At 43.5% G+C, this 27,128-nt stretch overlaps 1 protein-coding gene across 7 annotated transcripts in view; it reads right to left on the bottom strand.

The window, feature by feature from the left end:
* Positions 1 to 27,128, bottom strand: part of PDE8A (phosphodiesterase 8A) — a 157,288-nt gene that overhangs the window by 115,515 nt on the left and 14,645 nt on the right. The window contains exons 1-2 of one of the 7 annotated variants that reach the window (XM_056345096.1): positions 13,305 to 13,321; positions 11,662 to 12,188 (exon numbers count right to left, since the gene is read on the bottom strand). The exons of 2 other annotated variants lie outside the window; for them this stretch is intronic. In XM_056345096.1, coding sequence (XP_056201071.1) covers positions 11,662 to 11,922 — 261 coding nt within the window. In that variant the 5' untranslated portion in view covers positions 11,923 to 12,188; positions 13,305 to 13,321. 4 more of the 7 variants (XM_056345095.1, XM_056345098.1, XM_056345094.1 and 1 more) reach the window with 4 other exon arrangements.

Below are 27,128 nucleotides of genomic sequence, written 5' to 3'. Positions count from 1 at the left end.
CTGCTCTTGACCACATGATTAAATTTAGGAGGCAATGACTAAGCAGTGCAAAGTATCAGGGAGGCAACTCCTAACCCACAGAACTCCTGTCCACAATATAAAGAGCTGAACATCACAGTTACGTCCTAACATCCACAGCCTGCATTTCCTAGCACAGCTCAAAGGCTCACAGAACAAACAGAGGAAAGGACTGCCATCCCCTGAACCTGCATCAGGTGTATTCCACTTCCACAGACCTTAAAATTCTTTAGTTCACTTAAGACTTTGTATACCAGCACAGCAAGGTGACCACACAAAGCAAAACTTACCCCATGAACAGTGTCCCACAACCTTAGCAGGTTTATATTAGCAGAAGAGTGTTTATATTGCCCAAAGAGCACAAGAGAGCCTTGTAAGAACTCTTAGCAATCAGAACAGCCAAGATAAAGTTAGGAGAAAACTTCAGAACTATGTAACCTCCAAAAAGAAGTTCTTTTTAGTTTAACTGGCAAAATAAGAGATGGTAATTTCAGCTCACTTTTTTGACAGTCCAGCTATGAATCTCACTGTAAGCAATTCACAAGAGAGCTTAGCTTTTTAGAAAATGTGAACTTCAGTCATGCTCCTTTGAAAATTTGGTGTCTGGCAACTTTCCCATGGTCACAGTGTGACTAGGGCTAAGCCTGAGGATCAGAGAAGCCGTTAGACTTCCCATACCTCCCGCCAACCACTAACAGGGCTTGCTCCCTCTGCCCCGCTCCCACTCTGAGGCTTTGCACTGATGAAAAAAAAAAAGAAAAACAACCTTCCAAACATTATAACATATCAACAGTGACAGAAGAATGTGTTCTTCAGTAAAATATCACAAGCTAATATATCAATATTTAGTTTTAGGAACCAACAGTAAAGAACATCTACCAAAATTCTATTTTTTTAATATTTGCTACCAAGACAGCAGGCTGACACTACTACCTGTCCTTGAGGGGCAAATACTGTCATCTTTGGTGAGAAGGGCAAAGCCAGGGGTGAGAGGGATAGATCAGCTTCCTCACTGACCAGTTTAATGAGTTTTTATTATTATTACCAAGGATCATAAAAGCTACATCTCGCTTATCCCAGAGAAGCTGGTTCTTGCTGCTCTGTACCACTGCCAGAGGCAGGGCACTGCGAAAAGGCTGTGCAAGTGCTTTTTGGAGGAAACTAGGTTCCCAACTAGCTACTGCTCCAACATACTCGTTTTAGAGAGCTGTAACTTGCAACATATTTCAGAAAACATGATGCCTTCCTGAAAAGTAAGCAGCTGCCCCAAAGTAAAATATTCCATAATTTAGAAGGTTAAATTTTATTCACTGAGGGGAAAAGTATCACCACTAGACTTAGGGGCTGCGACTGACAGCACTACCACTGAATTTGACCTGACTGTTCTCATGACAGATCTCAGCTCCATAGCATTAAATAGCAAGGAACAAGGCAGAACTGAGGACACACGATAACATAACTAACAGTATAAGCAGAACAGCCCTTTCAACTGAAATTCTGCAGAAAGCAGATCACTTCCATGGCAAAGGCAAAAAGAAATCAAATATGAAATTAAAAGTTACAACAGAATCAATGGAAGCATGAAGCAGTGCCTGAGTTCACAGGACATTTTCCCTCAGTGCAGTTGTTAACAAAACAAAAGCTGTTTGTGTTTGCAAAACCCTCTTTGCGTGGCTTTAAAATGTTTTGTTCCTCTAAAATACCAACATTATCCTCAGCTTTTTTTCATCTGCAGGACACTCTGCCTTATGTACAAAAAAAAGCACTAGCTTCTCTAGTCTTGAAGTCCTCTTCAAAATGCATACCCATATTTAGTTACAATTCATCCACCTTCCTTTCTTCTATACACTTTCATCAGTTGTTCTTTGTGCCTGCAACAGTATTTGCAGGAAAAAAATAACATAAATGATCCACACTGGTGGTGTTTCAGCACTAAGTATGTGCTAACACTGGTTTGGAAATAAATCCTCCATTCACAAATTCCACTCAGGAGTACAGTTTTTTTATTGCATTTGTCAACTTAGCAACCAAGTTTTAAGGAGATAAAACTAAAATATCATTATCATATTTCATGCAAAAATTCTGAAAAATGAGAAGTAAATCAGTATATCCAGACTAAACCCAGAAGAGGAACATGAAAAACTCTTCTCATTTTTGTACCTTTAAATAGATTCCTTGCATCTCTCTCCAAAGCACACTCTGCCGAGTGCTGTTAAGAGACAAAGCGCTGCATTACGTGGACAGTTTGACCTGAGTGCAAGTCTTATGTTCCAGGTAATATAATGGCCCCGATCCTGCATGATACATAACCAGGATGAAGCATTCAAGTAGAAACACACAGCGAGCTGGACAAAAAGCCACACACTAACCAGTGGCAGCCTGGTTCTTCTGATCTCAGTTCAGTATCTCTAGCCTTGGCCACACTCTGCATGATTACTTACAGAATGGTCATCTGCAACCACAAAGCACCAGGTAACAGAACACATCCCAACACACTTCAGATTAAAGTGGAGAACTACACAAGTATGAATATGTAGAAAAAAAGTCCTTTTGAATGCCTAGAAATTTTAAGTTTTGAGAGTCACTACTCTCAAGAACAGCAACAGATGGGCAGATTTAATTTACGACCTGAAGCCACAGCCATTTATATTCTCTATGCAGCTACTGCCTGAGAACAGCCCTCACTGCCGTATGACGCTCAGAAAAAGAAAAATAAATCAATTTTCTATCCCATTACTCCCACCATTAGACAATTAATAATATCAATTATTGGTAGTTTTCTGCATTAGCTATGGATTAAGCAATCATAAAATGTGGGACCCAGCCATAAGGGCTGATACCTGGCTTCTCTGAAGTGCAGATAAGGTAAGTTTTGCTTACAGACCAGAGATCAAATTCTGGCTGTTCTGAAAACTTTAAGAACTTTGCCACCAGTTTCAGTACAGCTGGAAACTTGCTCACTGGAGCTATACTGGTGTCTTTCTGGAACGACAGAAAATAACTTAGCCCTTAATACAAATATTATTGCCACTATTTTTTATTTTCAAATCACCTCTCCAACAGGGAGCTATTTTCTACCACAGTGAGAGGTAAACGCAGCAGTCCAAGTTCTGCCTCAGGTACACCCCCGTGAGCCCACAGATTTTAAAGGGATTGAAGGACTGTCATTTTAGTCAGAATTTGGCCCACCGATAAACCTCTTCAGTATTTAAAATTAATGATTTGCTTTGTTTTAAAAAATAAAATGGAGATACCTTGCCAGAAATCCCAGTGCTGTCCACACTTCAGTGTGTGGCAGAGCTCTGGATTCCAGTACTTGTAGACTTGCCTTCTGAAACGTATCCTATGCTGAGATATTTGTCGCTGAGTTACAGCTCATGGACAAGTGCAATTTCACCAGGCAGTTAAAACTACAGTAGTGTGCAAGGCAAGTCACTTCTGCTTCAAGTTACCAAATTAGTTGGTGTGGTTGTACTCAACCATTTGTGGAATTTCTCACTTTTTTTTTTTTTTTTGGGGGGGGGGGGGGGAAGACACCAAAAACCACACATACAAGAAACCCCACAACAAAACAAAAAAACCCTAAAACCTTACAAATTGAAAGAAACAGCAGGCAGTATTTCAAAAAAAAGAAATACACATCTGCAAACTCAGTCATCTCAGCTGAACACTGATCTTTACCTATCTATCACACAGATAACGTTTGTCCATTTAAAAACTTGGAATTAAAACCACTGTTGTAAAATAGTTCTACATTTCAGTGTCTGAAGAGACCCAATCCTGATAATTCAGTATGAATTTGTGTCATCTATCTGACAACGGAGAGTAGGTACTCCTAAATACAGGAAGACTGTATTCAATGCAGATAGAGGTTCTTTTGTTGTGCTTTAATTAAACATCTGCATAGTTTTTTCAAACAAGATCCTTATAAAGATGGTTTAATTTGCTTGCTTACTGAGGTTATTTGTCTGATTAAATTTTATTAGAGCTAACAGAACCTCAAAATGAAAGACAGAAAGCAATGGTAAATGTGTAACTTTAAAATTAAGTTGTCTTTTAGTGACAAGATGGGGCCTCAAAGTTTCCACCACATCCCAGTGGGGAGCTAAAGGTCATTGCTAACTCGAAGTTAAAAACAATGGGAAGTAGAGGATGTCATTCTTTCATATTTGCCCAGTGATTCTGTGTTTTCTTTGTATGGATTTACTTAGGAAACTGGGAAATCCGAAAAACAATTAAAAGATTTCAAGGTTACCATTTTTCCCTTAACAATCAGAAATCTGTTCATGTCACTATGTAAAATGTTTAACTTACACAGAAAAATACCTCTTACTTGAAAAGGTTTGATCTTCCCAAGCATATAAAATGTTTGAAGTTTCCTGTGCAAATTTCAAATTAACATGCAAAATAACTCCCATTTTGCAAAAAGAGTGAATTCTCATCTCCAACAAAGAAACAGACACAACTTATATCTGTTACAAATACTATTTAACAAACAGATTAATTTCTATCCTGATATTAAAAAAAATAATCCTTGAAACAGTATCTATTTAATTCACACTTTGGAATGAAAGACCTACCTAGCCAAAAAGGAGATTGTCTTTGTACAAATAAAAGTATGTTATCCTAATTTCTAGGGATCTAGTGTTCAAGAATTGGCTATAACATCATAAAGTAGCAGAATCAAAAGCTGTATTTCCTCCTGCTCCAAGGAAAGGTGGGAATCCTAATTTGAATCCCTCATACAGGAATCAGAGTGTTTTTCATTAGCAACAGTATTTTTATTCCCAAAACTGCTTTTAAATTTTGCATATTCCTTTTTTAACCCACATTCTTCTGCTTTGCAAGGATATCAGGTCTCTACATATGTATGCAGACTACCTTTAAACATGTAAAACGCTATCAAAAACCATCCCAAATTACCTTGCCAACCACACTGGAAAGAGATATAACCTAATTCATGCCAACGAATTTCCATGTCAAAAAGTAGGTTCTCGCTCTCCTCCTTTCTCCTGAAACAAAGCCATACATGTGGAAGCTGGTTTACAGAAAGCTAAGCTTGTAACTTTATGGAGAGTGACAGACTTACAGACTTCACTGGGAAGAGGAGAAAAGGGCCTGGGAGTTTGATTTGAGGCCAACAGTTCAACCCATAGTGAAAGGGGATGGTCTGGAAGAATGCACAAATTACAGACTCCACTATTTCATTTCGCAGCATGTGTACCAACATCATTTATTACATTTTGGCCTTAACGGGGATTTCAAGAAACAATCTAAAAGGGGCTGGATGCCGAAATCTTTTAGAAAAGCAGAGGGCTTTAAGAACATCACTTCCCTGATTGCCTTCAAAAACCTAAAAATCTGACTCTGGCCAATAAAACTATTCAGTATGTTGTGCACATTAAAGCTGTTCAATTTGCATCTTGTCATCCTGTGCCAATTTAAATTATGGTTAAATTAAGATACCTGATTATTTTACCTAATGGACGGATAGCAATGCATAGAATGTCACAGGGCCAAGCAAATTCCTAGCGAACCTCCACTAAATGAATAGGCCTGACATATGGAACACTGCAATTCAGATGGAAAACTGTGCTGTGGACATGAAATCATGCTCTCTGTGCGGTTTCGGAAACATGGCGAACAGTATTTTAATTCCATCCATGGCTGGTAAAGCAGTTTACAATGCAGGCATATTATATCCATACACATCACCAAAATAGAACACAATGCTAAATTGTTCTCCAAAGTGTGCAGGTGCTTCTGTGGTCCCCTGATAAAATGACAACTGAAGTAAAGCTTGTACTGAAGCAATTTCACCCTGGGACCAGTCTGCTCATTACCATATTTGCTTTAGGTTTCTTCCACTTTTTGATGAGATCTAGGTAAAAGCTTTAGCTGTCCATCTCTCTAGATATTTATTTCTTCTTTGAGGACTCATTTGAAAGTCAGTTGGCATTCCAAAGGCTCAAGAAGAGGAATATTTTCAGTGGATTGTTACTATTGCTTTAGAAATCCAATTCTGGAAGCCCTTCTCAAGGTGAGAGCCAAGAGGGGCGAACAAATGTTCATGTAATAACTAAAATAAAACAGCAATTTATCACTGTTGGTAGTGGCAACTGTTGGATATAACAATTTCAATGCCTGTTAAAAACAATTCTCATTCAAATACCTTTCATTTTCTTGACACAGACATTTACTTGGACATGAGGAACAGAAATTAAAGTACGTAATATGGAAAGTAAAATAGTTTCCAAACAGCATTTTTTTCTAAGTTTCAAATGAATTATGAGCAGCTTTCTTAATGAGACATTCTTCATATTCACATAGACTGTAAGCATCTCCTAGTCTAAAATTCATTGAACAAGAAGTATCTGCAAGTGAGTGTAACTATTTCACCATTTCTTATCTTTAATTTATATTTAGATGTAGCGTTTTGGATGCAAAATCTGAATTGCTGGCACCTTAAATAGCAAGGCAACACCGGTACCTTGCACTGGAACTTCACATCACATATAATACTGGGAATGGTAGAAAGGGCGGGAGAACTAATAAGTATACCACCTCCCATTCTGCCTGGCTTAAGTACATTCTACAAACTAGAAAATTTCTCATTGTGGATGTACTTACACTTTAATCTGACCCATATACAATTAAGAATGCAAAGGGCACAACACAGTAAAATAAATACCTGTAACTGCAGAAGTAAAGGCTTGGGTTTAGTACTTCCTCTATCGACACAATCAGGTGGCAGAAGAGGAAAAGCATAGAAATTAACTACCTAAAATGACCAGGGAAGAGACACACAACAAGCTCAGATCAGGTGCAGCGAAGAACAATGCAAAGGGCAGAGAGAAGTTGTGTTTTGTGTCTGTCAGATGAATTCACAGCTGAAAGTTTTGGTCAAATTTTTACCAATAGTAAGTACTCCAAAAATTTCAGGGTCTACCCTTGCTCATGTCAGTCACACAAGGAATTGCCCTCAAATACAATGACACATTTTGCATGCGTTGGTTTGCTTGATGAGGAGAGGTACCAATAACAATGCTTTAAAAACTGAAAGCACAGCTTATGCTATCTTAGTAGTGCAGCAATCTATACGCTGCGATTTACAGCTTCGGTTTTCTTCCAGTTTACATTACAAACAGGAAATTAAAAGGTAAAAATAAGTAGTAGACTTGAATATGAACCCAGTTCAAATGTCACTACACCAGTTCACTTCATGCCATTTAAAATTTGGACTCCCATCCCCTGGAGAAAAGGGTTCATGCCTTGCACCAACAGCATAAAAAGCAGCCTGAAAGTCTGGAGCCATAAAGATTGGGAAAAGTTTGTGTCTCTCAGCATGGGAAGGATCCTCTCAGTGGGAGCAAGAATCTCTGTACAGGAGAGCTGACGTCAGTGGAAGTGGGAGGGAAACGGTGATGGGAGGTTTGTTGGGGAAATGATTGAGGACAGTTTCAGTGACAACAGGGAGGAATCCAGAGAGGGTGGATGGCCTCAGTGGACAGTACATGTGGGAGTTTCAAAGGGAGGGAGAGCTCGTGTGTTCCAACGGAAAGGAATTACCAGACAGGCAGGAAAAGAGCATACAGTTTAACGGACTAAATAACATGCTGTTAAATGCTGAAACAAGATCCAATTCAGCACTGCAGGTACAATATAGCACACAGCCTCCTATATGCAGAATTATGCAACCATTGGTTTGCAGTGACTGCAAAATTCTCAGGCAGTTTCACACGGTTTGAATGAAGAAAACTAAGGGGCTGGAGGGCTATGGATTTAAACTGGCTGTGCCGTATCAGCTGATAAATCAAAAGGCTCTTTCACATTTAGCCCTGCTGCCTTAGGACTACTTTTATTTTAAAATAAAGAAGTTTGGATTTACTTTCTGATCCTCTTGCACCCAAACGCACATATTTCTGTGTTAAGTACACCCGACAGGGAGAGTTATACAAGAGAAGAGGAAGGAAATCTCACATATGTAAAAGAATGACAGAGCAAAATAAACGCGCAATGTATGTGCTACAGTGTTTATTAATGCACTGTAGAAGAGTGACACACACACACAGACATGTGATGTTGGGACAGCACATGCTTATGAATACCCAAGCCAATTTTAAATAAATACCCATGCAGTCCTTATACCATTCCAGCATTTACTCCACTTATTCTACAGATTAAACAGAGGTATTATTCTAAAGGTGTTTAAGCAGGTTTCTGTGAAGCCAAGCCCCTTTACTGTACAACGCAAATGTCTGAAAAATAAAATCATGACTAATATATATGGAAAAGACTATCACGATTTTGAGTCCACTTCCTTGAGATTTTTAGAGCTACAAAAAAAAAAAAAAATAAAATCAGGAAAACTCTCCTTTGCACCAGTACTGGGTAAGCGTCATTTGATATTTGTAATGTAGCCCTGGACAATCAAACCCCAGTCACTGTTTTTACAACTGCATTTAAGTCTTGTTCACCTTTTACTGGGAAAAGTAGAGTTTAAGCTGTGGAGTCAATATACTGAAAATTAGGGGAAGAGTTTTTATGGCTGATTTACTTTTAGATATGGCACTTATTCCAAGATGCTCATAAATCTTCAAATGAAAGCCACATATGAAAATACTAATTAAGGATGGAGATACAGGTGCCATGACCAAATATAATTTATTAAAAGAGCTCCTTCATTTCTCACATACTATCACCAAAACTCATATATACCACATATATGACATTTATCTCTGCATGTACACATTTTCAGGACTGCTCTGCTTTGTTAATTGATTTTCTATCAATAAACTTAGGGCTCTCCATATTAGGAATGAACAGGTAACTTTTTTAGCTACAGTTTGTAAATTGATGCAAATCATAAAACATAATATGTTCACACCACACATCCAGATAATGATCCTCTGCTATTTGACCAGAAGAAAGATATAATAAACCATAAACATAAAGCCAGAGTAATTCTGGGGGCTAATTAGCAATATATATATAATGCCATTTTACAGTTAGCATGGGTTATTTTTATGACACTTTCTGAACTGAAAAAATGTGCACTACAGCTAACAAACATTGAATAAAATCTATTGCACCACCTATTATGCATATTTTTAATAAACATAATGCTAATGTCAACCAAAGTGAAAATATGAGATTTACACCCGGGACAAGTTTTGTTCTTAGCCCTAACGCAGGACTCTCTTGGCTTTAATCTGTGCATATACAACAAAAGACTGTAAATGTAAATTTCAATAAAAGTGCCCTGAAACCATGTCGAAATACCATTCAGGCAGGTTACTGGCTATTCACACAAATTCTGATGACACTACCGTTGGCCAAAGGACAAAAAGTTTGTAGCATCTTGTGTTTGTGTGAGGGTATCCCAGGGGCCATAAAGCATGTACTACACCCTCTGAAGAACAGCAGTAGTTCCTAGTAGCACCTTAATTCTTACAGTTCTTTCTCAAATCAAAATTCCTTTTAACTCCAGAACAGCACAACATCCTGCCCAATACTCCTTTTGGCTTCAGGAATTTCAGGGTCCTATCCAATATCTTCAACGTTCCCACACTTTGTTTCTTTCCAAACAACTTCACTGTACTGTGAAAATCTTTGCTCTCCAGTGACAGGACAGCATATCCCTCTCTCCAGCACAACCTCTGAGACAACGCAGTTGTCTAGCGCACTAAGAACTGTAAATCTGATCATACTATACACACTAATGTTAAAAGCAGAGAATGAAACACCATGCTGCTTTATAGCTCTAAAGAGTATTATAGGATTTTGCACATGAAAATCATGCAGATGTGGTAATGTCCAACAGATTTTGTATTCAGCTGATCACAAACAGAATTCCATTCTCACTTCTCAAACCCCATCGTTTCACAGCAATGTGCTTAGAGTGATGACAAGGGCAGAAAGTATGACTGAGTGATAAAAATCAGAATGGCTGCCAATGAGATTACAGTATGCATATGAACCAACATCAACCGCACAGCATCTGGCTGAATTATCCAAACCTAGTAACAAGAATTTTTACAAAGTTCTTAGGCAATAAAACTTAACAAAATTAACACAGCTTCCCATGCATGCTTCAGGAATTGTTTCCCTCCCCTCCCCCCCCCATAAGCAACCACACAGAAGACAAACTCTAAGAATATAAATTTTAAGAATATTTTTGGTTTAGATTTTGTGATGTGCAATTATAATGACTATTAAAAATTCAGAAACAACTATCAGGATTCTGATGACAACTTAAGTATCTTTACTGTGGTTACAATGTTAAATATACACATACGATAGACATACTTATGGAACAGGGCTGTAACATTCAGTTTCCTGTACAGTGTTATTAACACAAAAATTCAGCTTAGTCTAACACCATTCATCTACATGTTCTTAGGTATTGTTAATTCCTCCTCCAACTCAATACTTGCAAAGTGTCTTCTCATTTTCTAGACACTTTTTAAACTCCTATGAACTGAGATTACTAAATCTGGAGGTAAACAACTAAAAAAAATCACCCACATAACTGAAGAAAATTATTCCAGGTCAATACTCTAGAAGCCATCTTAATGAGCATGTAAAAATCCTAAGAAAGCTACAACTCATTAGAGTTTCTGCAATTCTGCAAAACACTTGACATTTAGCTAGTTCTTGCTTGCAACGCAAGCTTGTATTTTATATTTATGGCATATGTATCTCAGCTCTTATCACGGTAACCCAGAGCAGATCAGCCATGTTATATAATATCCCCAGGGCTACTACAATTTGATTTGTTTTTATATATATTTGCAATTACTTATTTTTACAAAATAGAGACAGTTCCTCCGAAAAAGCAAGATATAGAGCAATCAAAACCTATAGCATTAGTAACTAAAGCACAACCCATAAACAAACAGGCCATCAATAGAAAGTAAACAGACAAGCAAGCACCCCACATCACTAACTCTCCCACTTTACAAAAATAAAAAATCACAAATCACAATTTTTTTCAGTATATCTGTCGACTTCATACAGCCTTCTGTTGCACCCCTACACAAAAGTATGCACACTAACAGACATGCAAAAAACCTCCAAAAAATACCTTATTTGCAGCAACAGACAAGGTCAAAAAGTTGTAAATCAGTACCCAGAGCAAAAACAGCCGTCCCTCTCAACTTTGTGAATGGAAGAGGTATGCAAATTGATCAGCCCAGCTAGCAGATCGCTTCAGACTGCGATTTGCCTCCGATTCCACACAGCACAAGCACAAACAGCAACACTGGACAACCTAGTACAAACATGTCAAACAGAGGAGTCGGCGGCAGTGCAGCTCTCATGCACCTCAGGGTCCCCCCACGGATGGACAGAGGGGCCCTCTGCGTTCATAGGGAAGACCCACACCCCAGACTCTTCAGGACTGAGGGGACAACTGCACAACTCCTTTTAGGAAAGCTCATTTTGTGGAACGAAGAAAGAGGCTGGGGAACATCTATAAAGTTGTTTCACAAGACTTATTAGCTTATAAACGAAAGTAACAGCTCAAGCCAGGAAAAGCTCCCCCACAACGTATCGCTTCGGCAGGGAAACTCCTCGGGTTAAACCGCTACAGCCAAATCGTGTTCTGAGAGAAACAGTGCTTATGTTTAGCACCCTTTTTACCTTAACACTGGATCTGCTGGTCTGGGCCTCTGCCTCCATGCTCTGGCTGTTCTCCCTCTTGTCTTTCTTAGAGGAATTAGTCCTCACCTCATAAGTGGATGTGTTGTAGCATTTAATGAATAATCCTGGGACGGGGTTGCCTTGCTGCTGTTGAGACATGGTTGTGTTGGTCTGGTGAGGGGAATTGCACTCCTCAGACTCATTGCTACTGTGACAGATCACTCTGCTGTCAGAGAGGTTGGTGCTTGGAACACAGCCCATGCTTTGTGGCCACCTGGGGAATACTTCTAAATTGTGTGTATATATATATATATGTGTGTGTATATATATATATATATGTATCTTTCCTTCCCGTTGGTATTTTCCCCCTGCTTAATTTTTTTAACAGGTTGAACCTCTTTCCTGCGTCTCCGCTACACTCTGAAGCATTGCCATCGGTCCCTTCTACACCACCAGAAACGTGTCTGTTCTCCTCGTCCTCCAGGAAACGGGTCCTTTTATCTCAATCACAGCAGTGGGCTGGGGAGCTGGAGGGGAGGGAAGGGGGGAAATCAAGAACCGGTCGACTTCGTATTTTCACAGATTATTATTAATTTTTCTAAGCCATCTGAGAATCTTGACAGGGTTTTCTTTCCTTCTGGGGAAAAGCAGGAAGAAAAAAAAAATAAAAAGGAAAGAAAAAGGAGGGCCGGGGAAAAAAAAAAAAGCAAAAATAAAAAAACCCCAACCCCCAAAAAACCCCAAGCCCCAAACCACACGCACACACACCCCAGCGTCTTCTCGGCTCGGCGCTCAGAGCGGCCGGGGGCACTGCACCATCTCCTCCCTCCTAGTCCGGAGCAGGGCGCATTTTCCACCTGGGTTTGCACAGCGTTACCGATTAACCCGGGGCCGGCGGGGCCGCTCCCCACCTCGGTCTTCCGCGCTCCCCGCCAAGCGGCGCTTACTCCTCGCGGTCCCGCTCGGCGCCGCGCTGTGCCGGGGGTGTGCTTTGGGGCCAAAATAAATAATTAAAAAAATAACAATAATAATGGGAAATCGCCCCGCCGCCCCCAGGAGCCGGCTGCGCCCCTCACGCCGCGCTGGGCATGTCCCGCACCGCCTCCGTCGCGGACGGGCGGCCGCCGCGGGGGTGACATGCAGGGTCCCGCCGTCGGAAGGAAGCGCCCCCCGTCAGGCGGCAGCGGGGCTCCCCGGCCGCCGCAGCGGCATCCCGCCCGGCGGGGCGCGGGCTCCCGGCGCAGCGCCGCGGGGCAGGAGCGGGCCGGGCGGCGGGTAGCCCCTCTCAGCGCCCGGGGCGGCCCTCGGAGAACCGGGGCACGGCCCGGAGGGCTTCCCAGAGCCGCGGGAGCAGCCGGCTCCGCTGGCAGAGGCATCAAAGGGCCTCCATGTTGGGGGGGATTTTCTGGTCAGAGAAATGATGCGAAACGGCGAGGGGAAAAAAATTTAAAATTTAAGAAAAAAAAAAAGGATGAAAAATTAAAAAGAGCGAGAAGTAGAAAGAAAACGATCCTAGCGTCCCATCCCGGCGGAAAGGGTTGCAGCGGTGAGAGCTCTAATTCCCAGGGCCGTGGTGTCTGCATCCCTTGCAGCAAGGGAAATGCCTCTCTCCTCGCAGCCGCCTTCCCTCGCTCTGCGCTCACCTTGTTATTATTGATGTTCCTCAGCAGCGGCGGCGGCCCCTCCGCCGCCCCGCCCGCCTGCCCGCCCAACGGCCGCCCCGCCCCACGGCCGCCCGCGCGCCCCCCCCGCGCCACCGCCCCCCGCGCCACCGCCCCCCGCCCCGCCGCGGCCGCCCCCCGCCACCCCCCACCCCCCCGCGCCCGCGCTGCCCCCCGTCCGCGCGGCCCCGGCGCTTGACAGCGGCGGAGCCAATAAAAGCACCCGGCGGCGCTGACCTCCGGCCCGCGCTGCGTCAATGCAAATGAGCCGCCGAGGGCCAATGCCGCGCCGCGGCTCCGCCCGAGCGAGCGAAGTTTAAACCGCCGCTCCGCGTGCGCCCGGCCGCTGCGGCGGGAGGGGCGGGAGCGCCAGCACGAGCCGCTGGCGGGCCGCGCGCGCCAGGGCTGAGGCGAGGCGCGGCGCTGAGGCGAGGCGCTGTGGCGGCGGTGCCGGTGGTGCCGGTGCCGTGCGTGGTGCCGGCCGCGGTGCCGGCCGCTCCGTGCCCAGCGGGCTGCTTACTCTGTGGTTAAACAAACCCACAACAAAACTCAACAAAATCCACCTGTAGCGTTCCTGAGGCAGCGCGGGGCCGGGAGCTCGGCCTAGGCAAGCCGGCCAGCCGCTTCCCTGGGAGGGCACGGGGCTCCGCTCCTCAGGGACCAGGAGCCAGCCACAGTCCGGGCTTGGCTGTTGCTTCCACTCATCTTCCCTTTCAACTCCGGTCGTGCCAATTTCATTGAAAGTATTTTTGGGTGGAAAGACTGAAAAGGGAAGGTGCCATAGGTGGAGCCAGACCCTAGGGCATGGAAAATGAACTGCATACAGGCTTATTCTGGAATACGTACATAAAATAAACTTTTTTTCGTTTCTGTATCATATGGAAGTAGCTATATTTCCTTGTGGTATAGATGTGTTTGAGACTAGATGTCTGCACATACTTTAAGAGACAAACCAGAGCATCTAAGGTGGTTTGGCCATGCTGTGCCCAGTGCCAGGCCAGTTCCTGCTGCAGACAAAGGGTGCTGCAGAAGAACCTGCTCAAGTGCCGCTGGGGTCCAACGACAGATGTACAGCACCTTACTCTACCACAGACCACACTCACAGTGCAGACCTTACAACCTGATGGCTTGTAAGAGCCCTATCAGTGTTCCACGTGTGCCTGCCTTTTTTTTTTTTTTTTCACCATGTCATTTATAGCTCTGCCAAACTTTACTCTCACTGACTCTCCAAGGTTCCTCTCTGAGGTACAGCCTGTTTTCACTGGCTGAGCAACAGCTCAGAGGCAACGGCAGATTATGGAAGGCCTGATCAAACTTTACATTTAGGAGCGTGGTGAAAACCAAATAGCAGAGACTTCACTTTTGTCAATAAGCTCCAGCACCTGAGGAGGGGAAAATGATGTTCCACAGGAGGAAACTACATAAATTACTCCAAATTTGTATGATGAATGCTTTTGTGCTCCCCTGTCAGAAATCAAAGTGTTTCAGAAGAAGCCAATTCAGCAGGAGCACTTCTGTGCATTCAGAACAGTCAGCCTTTGAGCAGTACCTTAACTACATAACAAATGCGATCAGGGCATAATTAAAAGCAAAATTTGCACATAAGTGATGACTATTGACAGCAAGAATGGCAAAAAGAAGCTCTTCATTCATGTGTGTAACAGCATCACTTGATGCAGATGAGAGCACAAGGTTAGGAGATGCAAAGCCAAAAATTCAGTGCTCTTGAGAAACGTGGCTTTCCAAGATAACTACAGTATGTGCACCGTCAAAATGCTTTTATTTACTTCGCATAATTGCTAGCATTAAGGGCTGGAAAATCGAGTCTTTCCTTCCCCAATGTCTCTGCTACTGTGCAATTTCAAGTATAACCAACAGTAGTCACATAAACTTCATCCACCTCATTAATTTAGCTGATCTATATAGCCTGTTAGAACCAGAAAAACATGCTGGCTTCCTGTGCGCTCTCATCACTTTGGATGCCCACTAAAGATAAGCACTTAACAACAAATGAAGGGAAAGCGTTAACATACCTGCTTTAAACAGTGGGCATCTTGTCCTCATTCTCTCCTTTATGTTAAACATTATTTACTAGATCCCATTAATAGAAACACACTTAAGTGCAGCTAGAAAGAGGCTGTATAAGAAAAGAATGCTGGAATTCCTACATGTGCCATTAACCACAAGTGTGGGCTCTCCTTTTCTTCAGCCTTAATGGATCTGTCAGCAAAACTGCTATTGCACTTTATTTCTGGTGACACTGGAGGAGTCAGAGACAGCAAAATTTCCTTTTCAGAGCTCCACATTCAGCTTGCAGTGCTGACACCTAGAGTTAAGCCTTCTACTTTGTAAAGCAAATGGGTTTGATTTGCAGCTACACAAAGATGAAACACGCATTTCATGGTGTCATTTCAAAAAATACCAATATTAAACACATCTCTGCTTTCTATTTTGGAGGCAAATTCCCATTCAACCAATTCTTCAGTTCTGACAGACAAATACTGATGCAGGTAGGGGGGAATGCTGCTTTTCCCAAAGTTTTTCCACAACTAACCCTAGGCAGATTGTTTCTGATTGTTTCAATCTACAGCTTAACTTCAAACAAACAAAAAAACCCCTCTATTTGCAAATTTTTCAGATGAGAACTCACACTGCCTTTAATGGGAGGATGAGGTGTGCATAAAACGCCTGAATAATCCCTTAGTAGTTTAATAAAAGCCGTTGAGAAATCACTGGAGTTGTTGCTATACTGATGAAAATCCAACTAAAGAGAAACATTTCTATTTGAACAAGGAACAAGGCATTGGCTTCTTTCTCTTAGATTTGAAAACAGTGGTGCTGGTTTTTATCGCCAATAGAAAAATACAGTTGAAAGTATAGATTTACTTACAGCCTAGAATCAGAGAGAGGTGGTGAAAATGTCAAAATCACTGCCAATGGTAGTTATTTGTCACTACACTATATGAGCTCTGTGGATAAAGGGGCTTGTTCAAGCTTATTTGCTGAAGTGCAGCTCAGGAAATGGTGGGCCTTATTAAAAAAGAAATGAAATAATGCAATAGAGCAGAGGAAGAACAGGAGTGTAGACACTGGCAGATTAGAGCTGTGGGGGAAGCGCAAGGTCAGTACACAGTCAGTAAGTGAGAGGTCAGAGGAGAACTAGCTGTAGGAGACAGCTGGGGAATGAGAAAGGTTATTTATGGAGAATAAGGTTGAATTTCATTCAGGACTACAGAATAAGAAAGAAGGCTAGGAAAGAGCTTGGAATGATTGTTTGGCTTGGTCTCTAGGCAAGCGGGTGCTGTCGAAGATCAAAATATTTAGAGAACAAATACATAAGCTTAACATTTTAACAGGATTTAAAATTACAGTATTCAGTCACTTCCCCATCCATCTCATGGACAAATTACATTAGATCGTGCATTTTTTGACAGAAGACTGAACAAACACACTGACTCCCAGATCTCTGCAACTAGCCCCCCCAAGTCTGCTATCTCCCCCCAGATTTCTATAAGCAAAAGCACTTCCTCTTGATGTATCAGCAGTGTGCACCCATTTCACACAACCCTTGACCATTTCCCATTGCACATTATACGAGTTTTTGCACGAACACTGGGACAATTCACTCCTGTCCAGTTACACAAAAATGCATATGAAGGCCGGGAGAAAAAGTTTGCTGCCAAAATCGAATTCTGATAATATTTCAGATGTCCAAGACACTGACAGGCAGGATAATGCAGAAGAAATGACGGACTAAGACCTGCATGAACAACAAATATCAGTGTGCTTTGAAAAAATGCTTGTTCAGCAATGGCACTGCAAGCGTGCCTGCAGTCCTGCACAAGGCAGCAATCTGGAGATGAGATTACTCTGTGCGGTTTTAATTGCTTCTCCCCCCAAGTCAGCTGTATGTTCCAACTGTGTCTTTTGGCCTTCTGAAAAGTTAGGCAATCCTGCTGGTCCTTAGGCCAGCGGAGGGGGCGGTGGGGAGGGAAAGGTGGAACTGTGGAAAATGTGCCAGCACACAAACAGCTGAAGGGACTCGACACTGCTAACTACTGACACATGAAAGCTGTGACAGAGCTCGTCTCTCCAGACCCAAGGTATTCTAGAAGAGAAAAGAGGGGCCACAATCTGCCTTAGCCACAGGTTAGCATCAGCATTACACACCCCGAGCAGGACACAGTACAGTACATCTGCTTGTCTGTGTGTAAGTGACAGGTATCCTGGAACTGGGCATTTTCAGGTGACATGAGACAAGTCTAAAATTTTCCATGAAGCAGATCATCTCCAGCCCCTGGAATGTAGAGAAGTACAGTGGGTTTGTTTTCTGCATCGTTTTCCTGATGTCCTGAAAAACCCCAACGCAATTGACAGAAGTGCTGCTCTGAAGGTCTGGCAGGCTGGCTGCTTGCTGCTGTTGCGTAATTGCAATTGCAGAACACAGACGACTGTCTGTACCGCTTGGAAATCAGGGCCTTCAAGACAGTCTTAAGTCAGCAACTTTTTCAACTCTAGCACCAAAGATATTCAAGTCTAAAGCTCAGATACTTCATGTACGTACAAGCTTCATTGTCATAACTGGTGTCAAAATGGCTTTTGCAGCTGTAGTTTACACATCATACTCACTGCTGCTCAGTGATCAGCAGGACAGACACTATTTCTGGGAGAAAAATGTAACACCCATCTCCACTGTACCTTCTTTCCACTTTGATTACCCTCTTTGCTGTCCCACAATGTGGAAGTGTCTTTCCTAGCCCCATTCCATCCTAAAGATTTGTCTCCCTTGCTTCTTCCTACCTTTTCCTCAGATCCTTTTGTTTCCTCCTAAGTACCCCTTCTGTCATCTGCTTTCTCTTGCCATTTCCCTCCACCAGATCAAAGCCTTCACCCAGCCCCAAACCAATTCTCACCTCTATGATCTCCCAAAAGCTCAGTCAGCCCCCTCAAATCTCCCACAAAAGCCCCCCATTTTTTCTGGTTTCACAACTGTCCATCTGTCCAACACTTCTCAAGCATCCTCCAGCGTTATACCTTCTCTACTTTGTTTTCTGTAGGCTCTCCCCAAGTCAACCAAGAGCAACATCTGCTTGCACAGCAGATGCAGAGCGAAGGTGAGCCGATCTCTCTGCCACCCAACTGTAGTGGCTGGGCATGGGGCTTCTGCTGCTGCTGGCTTACAGCAGGCTTAGAGGAAGCCTGACTTCAGTGGAGCAAGGCATAAGCAGGGAAAAGGGGTGAGAGCACGGTTTCTCTGAGTCTCCTCTGCCCCAAAGGAGCAGACTGGATCTGGGGGCAGCTGAGACTGACACCCACAGCATTGCTGATCTCTCTAGACACTGTGGGTACAGATCCTTGGACTGATCTGGGGCCAGAGCACATTACAGAGCCCTTACCACTATCCTAGTCTCACAGGTTTTCCTCTCCCTCCCAGTCCTCTCTTCCCAAGTGGCTAAGTCCTCACTACCTAGAGAAGACCACCACCTAAGCCTCGTCTTTCCAGACCCTGAGCCGGGGAGCCCTGCACAGCCTGGGGGATCAGCACCCACAGGATGGTGCACAAACACCCAGCTGCTCCAGCAGGGCCACCCCCAGAACTCAGCCGGAGGGAGGAGCGCTCTGTGAGCTGCCAAAGCAGCCTCCAACAGCTCCCACCGCCTGGCCTCGCCTCAAGTCAGCCAAAAAATTTGTGGGGAAGGGAGGAACAAAGCACTGTCGTCCCCACCCACTCCCCTGTAATTATCCTGTGCTTCTCAAGCAGGATTATCTATCTGGATACACAGTGCCATCCAGCCAGCTGTGACCATAGAATTAGCTGTTCCCCTCTTGGAGAATTTTCCCTTCTCTCTTCCCAAGTATTTTTAAGCTAACTTACATTCATTTAGATGCAATCCTTTCAGTTTGTGATTTTCTAAACCAAAGATGAGAACTGGTCCTTCTGCTAGAAAACTGATCCCACTTAGGTGGAGTGTTATATCCAGTTCTTGCACCCTACAGGCCTTGCTGCCTGTTGTCCCTCTGCTTCCCAAGGGTATTGGATCCCATCTCTTAACTAGCCAGCCTCTGGCCCAGCCCAAGAGTGACCCCCAGCCTCAAGACCTGTCAGACTCCTAAACTGGCTCCTGATGCCCTAACACCCTATATCACATTGTGGCCTGCCTGGATCCAGTAAGAGAAAGCAAAAGAAAGATCAGTAAAAGAAACAAGCAACTCCATCGGTAGGTCAGGTTTCTTTGGTCATCAAAGCTAGAAGGACAAGCTTTTAGTCTTTGCCAGCCTACTCCAGCAGCAGCAGATCAGTTCAGGCTAATGAGGGAAGACTCACTCAAGATAGACTTTCAAAACCACAGACTTGCATCCTTAACCTTTCTCAGAGACGGACGAAGTAAGAGTGGCAAAGAGAACAACAAAATACAGAGCTGGAAACTTACCCCTGCAGCATGGCAGCAGCAGGACTTGAAAAACTCTCCACAATTACTCTTTAAGACATGCTGTACACCTGCGAAACAGATGGCTTTCATGGTTGCTGAATTTATTATTTAAGGAACAGATCCATCATCCGTGGTCGTCCTGAGCAGTAATTTATTATATATTCACAATAGCAAAAAATCCCATGTATTGGCTGTGAGATTTATGTTCCTAGATCACTCAAACATCTGAGAAATTAATCCTACAAACATGTCTGAATATAAGACAGGGAACAGGACATCATCTGAATACTTAACAGCTGTTAGCTGTATTCTCAAGTACATTTCCTTTCTTTGGGCCAAACCGATACCTTTAATTAAATACACTCAGTCATATCCAACTACGTACAATCCTTCCCTGATGTTAGGTCCTTCTGTGGAGCCAGGCAGTATCCTTACATCTGCAAGTAGCTGAACCCTTAATTAACAGAGAGAAGCATACTCTACCATCAAACAGATAACACAGAAATGATTGTGCAATTCATTACTTTCTCTGAATGTACCCCTATTTCCAGGAACGCTTCGCATCCAGTTCTTACATTGCAATCAGGCTCTGTGAGTAATGTTTCATTCATGATTCACCCTATTTCTCCAACCGTATTCTTGTTTCTGTAAGCTCCCATCAGGGAAGTCGTGTTCCTTGCCACTTGCCTGCATGCAGCTCTGTGTGCAGACAGCTGTAAGGAGCAATGTACAAGAATCCGACCTCTGCAGTGCCATGGCACAGTGCTCGTAGATCATGAGTCTTGTAAACTTCATTTTACAGCTGTCTGCACGTCCAGCTGAGCAGCAGGAAGAGCAACACCACATGAATTGCAAGAGGAGATTACAATTTTGGGGAGAGATAAGGAGAAACCACACTGAGGGCAGGTGGAGGAACCCAACCATGTCAGTTTTCTGGGGACAGCTATTAAAAAAATAAAAGAGGCAGACTCAGGATGTGTGGGGGAGATAAATCTTCTGAGTTTTTGAAAAGGGGAAAGCAACGCTTGCAGGCTCACTCACCACACCACTAACAAACATAAATCTTACCCACATGGGCACCATCCTTCCCTACACGCTCACCAGGGCTGGCTGTAGCACAGCTATCACGGAAGGATCTGTCATATTAAGCAGAACAGCACTTGGCAGTTTCTGTGAATTATGGTTGCAGCCAGCACAGCTGGGTGCTGCAGGGGCTGACAGGCTCTGTAGCAGTCACAATAGCAAGCATTAAAAAAAAAAAAAAAGTCACCAAAATGGTTTGGGAACGGAGCTGAAAAATAGTTTTAAAATATGTCCTTTAAACTCATGAGAGACTCCAAATGTACGGGGCAGGGGCTGATCTGATGAACTGGGGGAGGCTGATCTCATGGTTTATATCCGCCCTGGCAACATCTCCTGGGTCTGCACTTAACTGTGCCCAAGTGAGTGGGCTCCTCATCCTCTGTTCAGAGGGTTTTTAACCTCCGCTTACTTGAAATAAGCTGTGATCCCATCTCTTTGTCTCCTTGATACACAGTTTTACTTCCTAGCCCTTTGCAGAAAGGCCCCTCACACTTCGGTGGTGGCCACTCCTTCCTTTATATCTCACATGCCACAAGTGGTAAACCCACCTTTCTCCACAGCCCTAATCTGGTTTACACTTCTGGTTTCAGGGAGTTTCAGAGGAAACCAGTGCACAGATTAGCTTTGCAAAGGATTAAAACAACCAAGTCAGAACAACCACTTTTCAATTCACTACCACAACAAGTAAACCAATATGGACAAAACAATGGAAGATGTGTTCATCTCCTTGCACTCTTGGAAGTTCATTAGGCGAGCATCAGAGTCTTTGAGAAGGTCAGGATCATCCCATGCAAACGACATCTCTTCAGACCCCCAGGCGGACCACTTCCCTCTTGCTCAGCTGGTATAAACACCTAAAAATCACATCTTCCCTTTGACAGTCTTACGTACCAAAAGAAATAACCACTTTTTCAAAAAAAAAGCTCATAGTCCTGAGGACTTCAAAATCTGATCTAAAGTGATTATCTTTTTAAAAGGAAACTATGTTAGTAACTGTCCATTTCATAGATTCACATGGGAAAAGCTATGTAGCCTTTTGAGAGAGAGGGGTAAAGTGAGAAGAAAAAAAGGAAGGACATCTGCTACATAAGACACTTTCTAAAACACTTGAAATAACCCCACTACAAAATCTTTTTCCAAACACAGACATGCTTGTTTTCATCAGCAACAGCAGATCCCAGCATCATCAGTTTTCCACTGGGGAGAAACAGAGAGACTCAAGAAAAATACTGCAAGTGATAACACTCTAAATTCAGCTTACCCACAGCAGGTTGAGTGTGTGCGCAGGCTTGTGCTGCAGTGCTGGCAGCTGTGTGGTACTCAGCTACTCAGCTGCTGCCGGTTATCCAGAGACTCCTTTAGGGCTGGCACAGGGCGTTATTCCCCACTCGCTGCACCCAGAGCTGCCACCTTTCTTGCTCACTTTTCACTTGGTGCCCCAACTAGCCCACACATCATGCACGGGTGGGCAAGCCTTGCTGGGGCCTCTGCCCTGGGTCGCTCTCCCCATCTAGGGGGGATTTCTAAGAAGCTTTGGGAGAGGGACACCATGACACATTCGCTGCCTTTTGCAGGTTTCCCCCCAAAATAGCAGCAGATTACCCTGAACTCATACCTGCCACTGACTGAGCACTGCAACATTCAGCTCTCTACCGAATGCCCCACGGAGATGGAGAGAGGGGAGACATAACAGGTCTCTTACACAGACAGTTCAGTGTCTAGGCAAAGCCCAGTCCCAATTTTCCCCCTGCCTTGGAGCAGCAGCAATGAAAGGATGCAGGGCAAGGCCCCATTGCCAAACAGTATTTGATTTTTAAACTGATTGCCCATTTACAAAAAAACCAAAACAAAACAACTCACCCCCCCCAAAAAAACTGGAGGCATCTCACAGCTGAAACTATGTGTCCAGCTGTGAGGTATTTCACCTCACATGTAACAGATGATCAAAAAGAAAAACAAATTAAGAAAAAAGCAATATAGTAAACCCCATCCTTCATAGCATTTCTGTTCAAGTTTTAATTAATATTATAAGCTAAACAACAGGGGAAAGTTAGCATACAAGGGCTTTTTTTGGAACTGCTGTGCTTGGAGAGAAGCTGTAAGTGTACATGTGGCATACAATACATCAATTTCTTTCACACAGACACTGGTTTTACCAAACAAACCAGAGAAATACAAACTTTTCCTGACTGGCAGTGCAAGTTGTTGCACATTTAAGACTGGAAAAAAGGCACTAACCTATAATGGTCGTTAGAGATATTCATCACTGTATGAATTACCTACAACATTAGAGACTCAGAAATCACTGACACACAGGATTAGGTAAGATCCTTTGATTGCATGTGCTTTGTAAAACACATTGTTGTTTATCCCTTTGCTGGCTAGCTGCGTTGGGTGTTCCTTACAGTGGTGAAGAAAGAAGTGCGACATCCCCAAAAGGTGACTCTCTGGGATACAAAGGACCCTAAAATACAGCCAGGGCTGCTGGAGCATCCTGGGCAGGTGCACTGGGAGGAGCTTACAGCTCCTCCTGAGCAGCACGGTGGCATCACCTCATGCAGCCCTTAATAGCTTGTTGATTCAAGCCTCAGTCACAGGCTTTTAGTGCTGGTCAAACAGGAGGCATTTTCTCACCGCAAGATTACTTTCCAAGAACCCCCAGACTTTCACACCTGCTGATTTCATATCTCCAATGCAGTGAGGTTAGTACCCAGAATCCCTCTTAAAGGTCTCCTTCGTGGTCACAACATGGCACTTAGGCAAACTAAGATAATTTTAAATCAGATTTGCTTTTCTTTATTTGGCCGTTTATTGTAGTTTTGCATTTTCATTAGCACAAAGAACTCCATTAGATCAGCCACCTGCACTTCTGTTCACTGCCTTTAGTTTCAGTTTCTTGTACATTAGCACAATGCTGCAAAATTAATCTTAACACAGCATTAGCCACATTTTTAAAAGCTTCCTGTTAGTCCTAAAGATTTTGCCTATTAGAGGAAGAGATGGATGTGCTAAATTCCCCAGAATTGTTTAGGGCAATCTACTAGGGATACAGTCTTGGAAACTACGCTTCAATGTCATTGCAGGTGATAATACAGTTCAGCTATTTCTAAGCAAGCAGGCTGCTGTTAGATGTTGCTCTTCTGGTGTGTGGATGTCATTACAATCTCCAGCCCTCAGCAGAAGCATTCTTTGAACTCCCTTTCCTCTCTGTCAAACACTAATCATTTCTGCTTTATATTTTATGGACTTTTTGTGGATGCCGCTACTTCTTATTCAACAGTTGATCACAGGAAGACTCAGCTGGGCTGCAGGGCTCTACCACTCCAGTACCAAACAAAACAGTTTGCACGCTGTCACAGCGACTCTGGGGGACGCCTGAACACAACAAGCCATTCCAAAGCATGCTGAGTAACTCCTCACCCTGTGTCTCAGAAGTATTAGTCTATTTATCATAAATATATTGTAAGCATTTTCCCTCATGTACCTAGAATACCTTCCTGTCAGAGTATAAACTGCACGTACTTTGGCCATTTTCTCATCAGCTTAAAGCCAGCACCATACTTGTTAAAATGACAGTACATTTACTAATGCAAGCACTCTGAAAGATGTTTTGGGAAGTGAAACATAATTTTATCAGACTAAATTCACACTGCACAAACACTGGTCTTCAAATACAGTTGTTCCCTCTTCATTATTGAAATAAATTTGAGGTAGCTCCCATATTAAAACCTTCTTAAAAAAAAGATAGGAACTACCCCGCTCATCCTCCACTGGAGGAGACTGTGAACTTCTGATAAAAAGTTTACTTTTGTTGCTCTGCCAAGTGCTAGGCCCAGAACTTGGGACGATTAATAACAGGAATGGGCTGGAGACACGTGATTTAGTTAGCCTTGTTTGCAGTTCGGCTCCTTAGCAAGGTACAGCCTGACCTTAGGTGACTGTGGCTAAAAGGAGCAATTACGGAGCTCAGCAGTGGAAAAAAGGTAAAACAAAAACAGACAGACCGGAGCCATATAACTAAAAGAATTCAAAGTGTTCAGCTAAATTATGCACATCAGAATACACTGCATCCAAGCTTTGTTAACTGCTTCAGTGAAAAAAGAACTTAAGAGATTACAGAAACCTTGGCTTTCTTCTAGAACAGTTGCTATACTGCTTTCTTTTATCTCTTGAGCAGCAAATAAAAGTAAACTTTGATTTATCTGAAGTTATATGGCCCTATCACAGACATACTGAAACACATCACAATTAGTTGATTTATGATTCTAATTCCTTACAGATGCAAAAATATAAATTGAGTGACTTGCCCTAAGTCACCTAGGAAGTGTTTGTCACTGCCTGGAAGTAAGGCTGCAATCTGAGCCCCTTTGCCACAGTATCCACCTTTTGAAACTCCAGTGGTTTCTGGGAAGTCATATATTCAAGATAGTTAATATAGCCAAGTAAAATTCCATATTCTTAAAGTACTTCTAACATAACCTATGATTCCGCAGGAAAGCTTTGCCTCTCCCAGAGTTAGCACATCTTGGTCAGCACCAGCAAAAACCCGCTTGGTGCCAGCCACGGGTTTGAACTGTCTAATGATCATCTGGAAGGCTTTAAACACAACAACTTTCTGACAGTTATTTAAGAGCTGATGGTCTTCTCTGACCATTCTCTGATGGTCAATTTATCCTGAAAATGCCAGTAACAGTCAAGTGAGACGGCATTCAGCAGAGCAGGTTTGCCCCTAGAAAGGAATGTCTCCCAGCTGTGTTGCAAATGGGAACCCCTGCAGAAAAGGAGCTGGAGAGACGTGCGGTGGGCTTACTCATTATCGGACTCGTATACGGGGAATAACATGACATTTCTAGGGAAGCTCAGAAACCCACAGAGAACCTCCCTGCAGCTGTACAAGGAACCAGTTCTCACCTCCATCTATTTTCTTAACTCTGCTGATTTAAAAGGCTTCCTAATTCTTGTTTGAGCATTGAACTGTTGGCATTTTCTGCATAACAATTGGATTCCTATTCAAGAAGGACTTCAAGAGCAGCACTTCTGGTGAGATGAGCAACAGGCACAGAGGTGTGCTGGCAGGGTCTCTCCCAGCCTGCTTATGGCTCACTGCAGCCAAATCGCCTGGAGTGCTCAGATGCTGGTACCCAGACAAGGAGCTCTGGGATCAGAAGCAACTCCACTGAAGCCATTGGAGATAATTTGGAGAACATTTCCTCTATGTGATGTCTTTCCAATGTTGTCTGTGGGCAGAGGAAAACACCAGAGACATGTCTCTGGGATATAGTCATCAAAACGCAGGCATCTTGGGACACTCACCAATGCCCGCTGCAAGCCACAGAACATAGGCCTGCCGCCTGCTGATCCGCTTTGGAGAAAATTGCTAGGGTTGAGGGAATTTATTTTGTTCTGTACTTCAAGGGCCTCCTGTGGCCAGACAGACGTGCCGGATGCAGCTGGAGCGCTCCCTCCCCTTCCTGGTGCAGAGTGCAGCCAGAAGGACCGAGCGGGCTGTCCGACGCTTGGGATGGCTCGCTGCACTGCCCTGGACACAGCGTTCAGGGGGACAATCCCCAACCCTGCCACATCCTGGCCAGCCAGTCAGGGAACTGCTGGGTGGCATCCACAGCCATCAACCCCCCTTAATTCTTCCCACTTACAGCAGCGATTCAGTCCTCTTTTAAAGTGTGTTTCATGAGTATTGAGCTGTATGAGTTTAAAACTGGGCTTAGCTAGCCAGGGTGGATGGACCCTGACAAAGAGCTTTTAAGCCTCCTCTGTGTAAACACCTGGTATTTTAGGGGAACATGTTAGAACATGACAACAGCTTCTTGCACTGGTACAACAGGTTACGAATTGTAATTCTCCGCAAAGACAATAGATTCATGTAACCACAAAATTTAACACATTTATAAGAAGATTCAGTGTTACCTACAAGGACACGGCAATGCTGTGTATTAGCTGGGGCTGGGAGCCCGATTTCACCGGTGCATGGCCACCTTCTCACATAACCGGCTGCAGCGGAGGTCAGCTCATTCCTCTCGGCTACCCGTGCTGTCTCAGTCAGACAGGCGAGTACTGTGACCCGATCAAGCCCATCAAGCACTGATGGCAAACAGGAGATACGAGGCAAAGGGCTTCCATATAAGGGGAGAAAGGAGTCAGGAGTGTTTAGATGAAAAAGCAGAATCAAAAGGAAAATCTTGTAGCACAATTAACTCTCATCCACACAGCCTGCACAGTGCCACCTTTGGCCCGTTACCCCACAGTATAATAACAAAGCTAGATTTAAAAAGAC

This window comes from Falco biarmicus, chromosome 7, assembly GCF_023638135.1.
Source record: "Falco biarmicus isolate bFalBia1 chromosome 7, bFalBia1.pri, whole genome shotgun sequence".
NCBI lineage: Eukaryota > Metazoa > Chordata > Aves > Falconiformes > Falconidae > Falco > Falco biarmicus.
The sequence above is the reverse complement of the archived record's forward strand: the minus strand, read 5'-3'. Positions and strand labels throughout refer to the sequence as shown.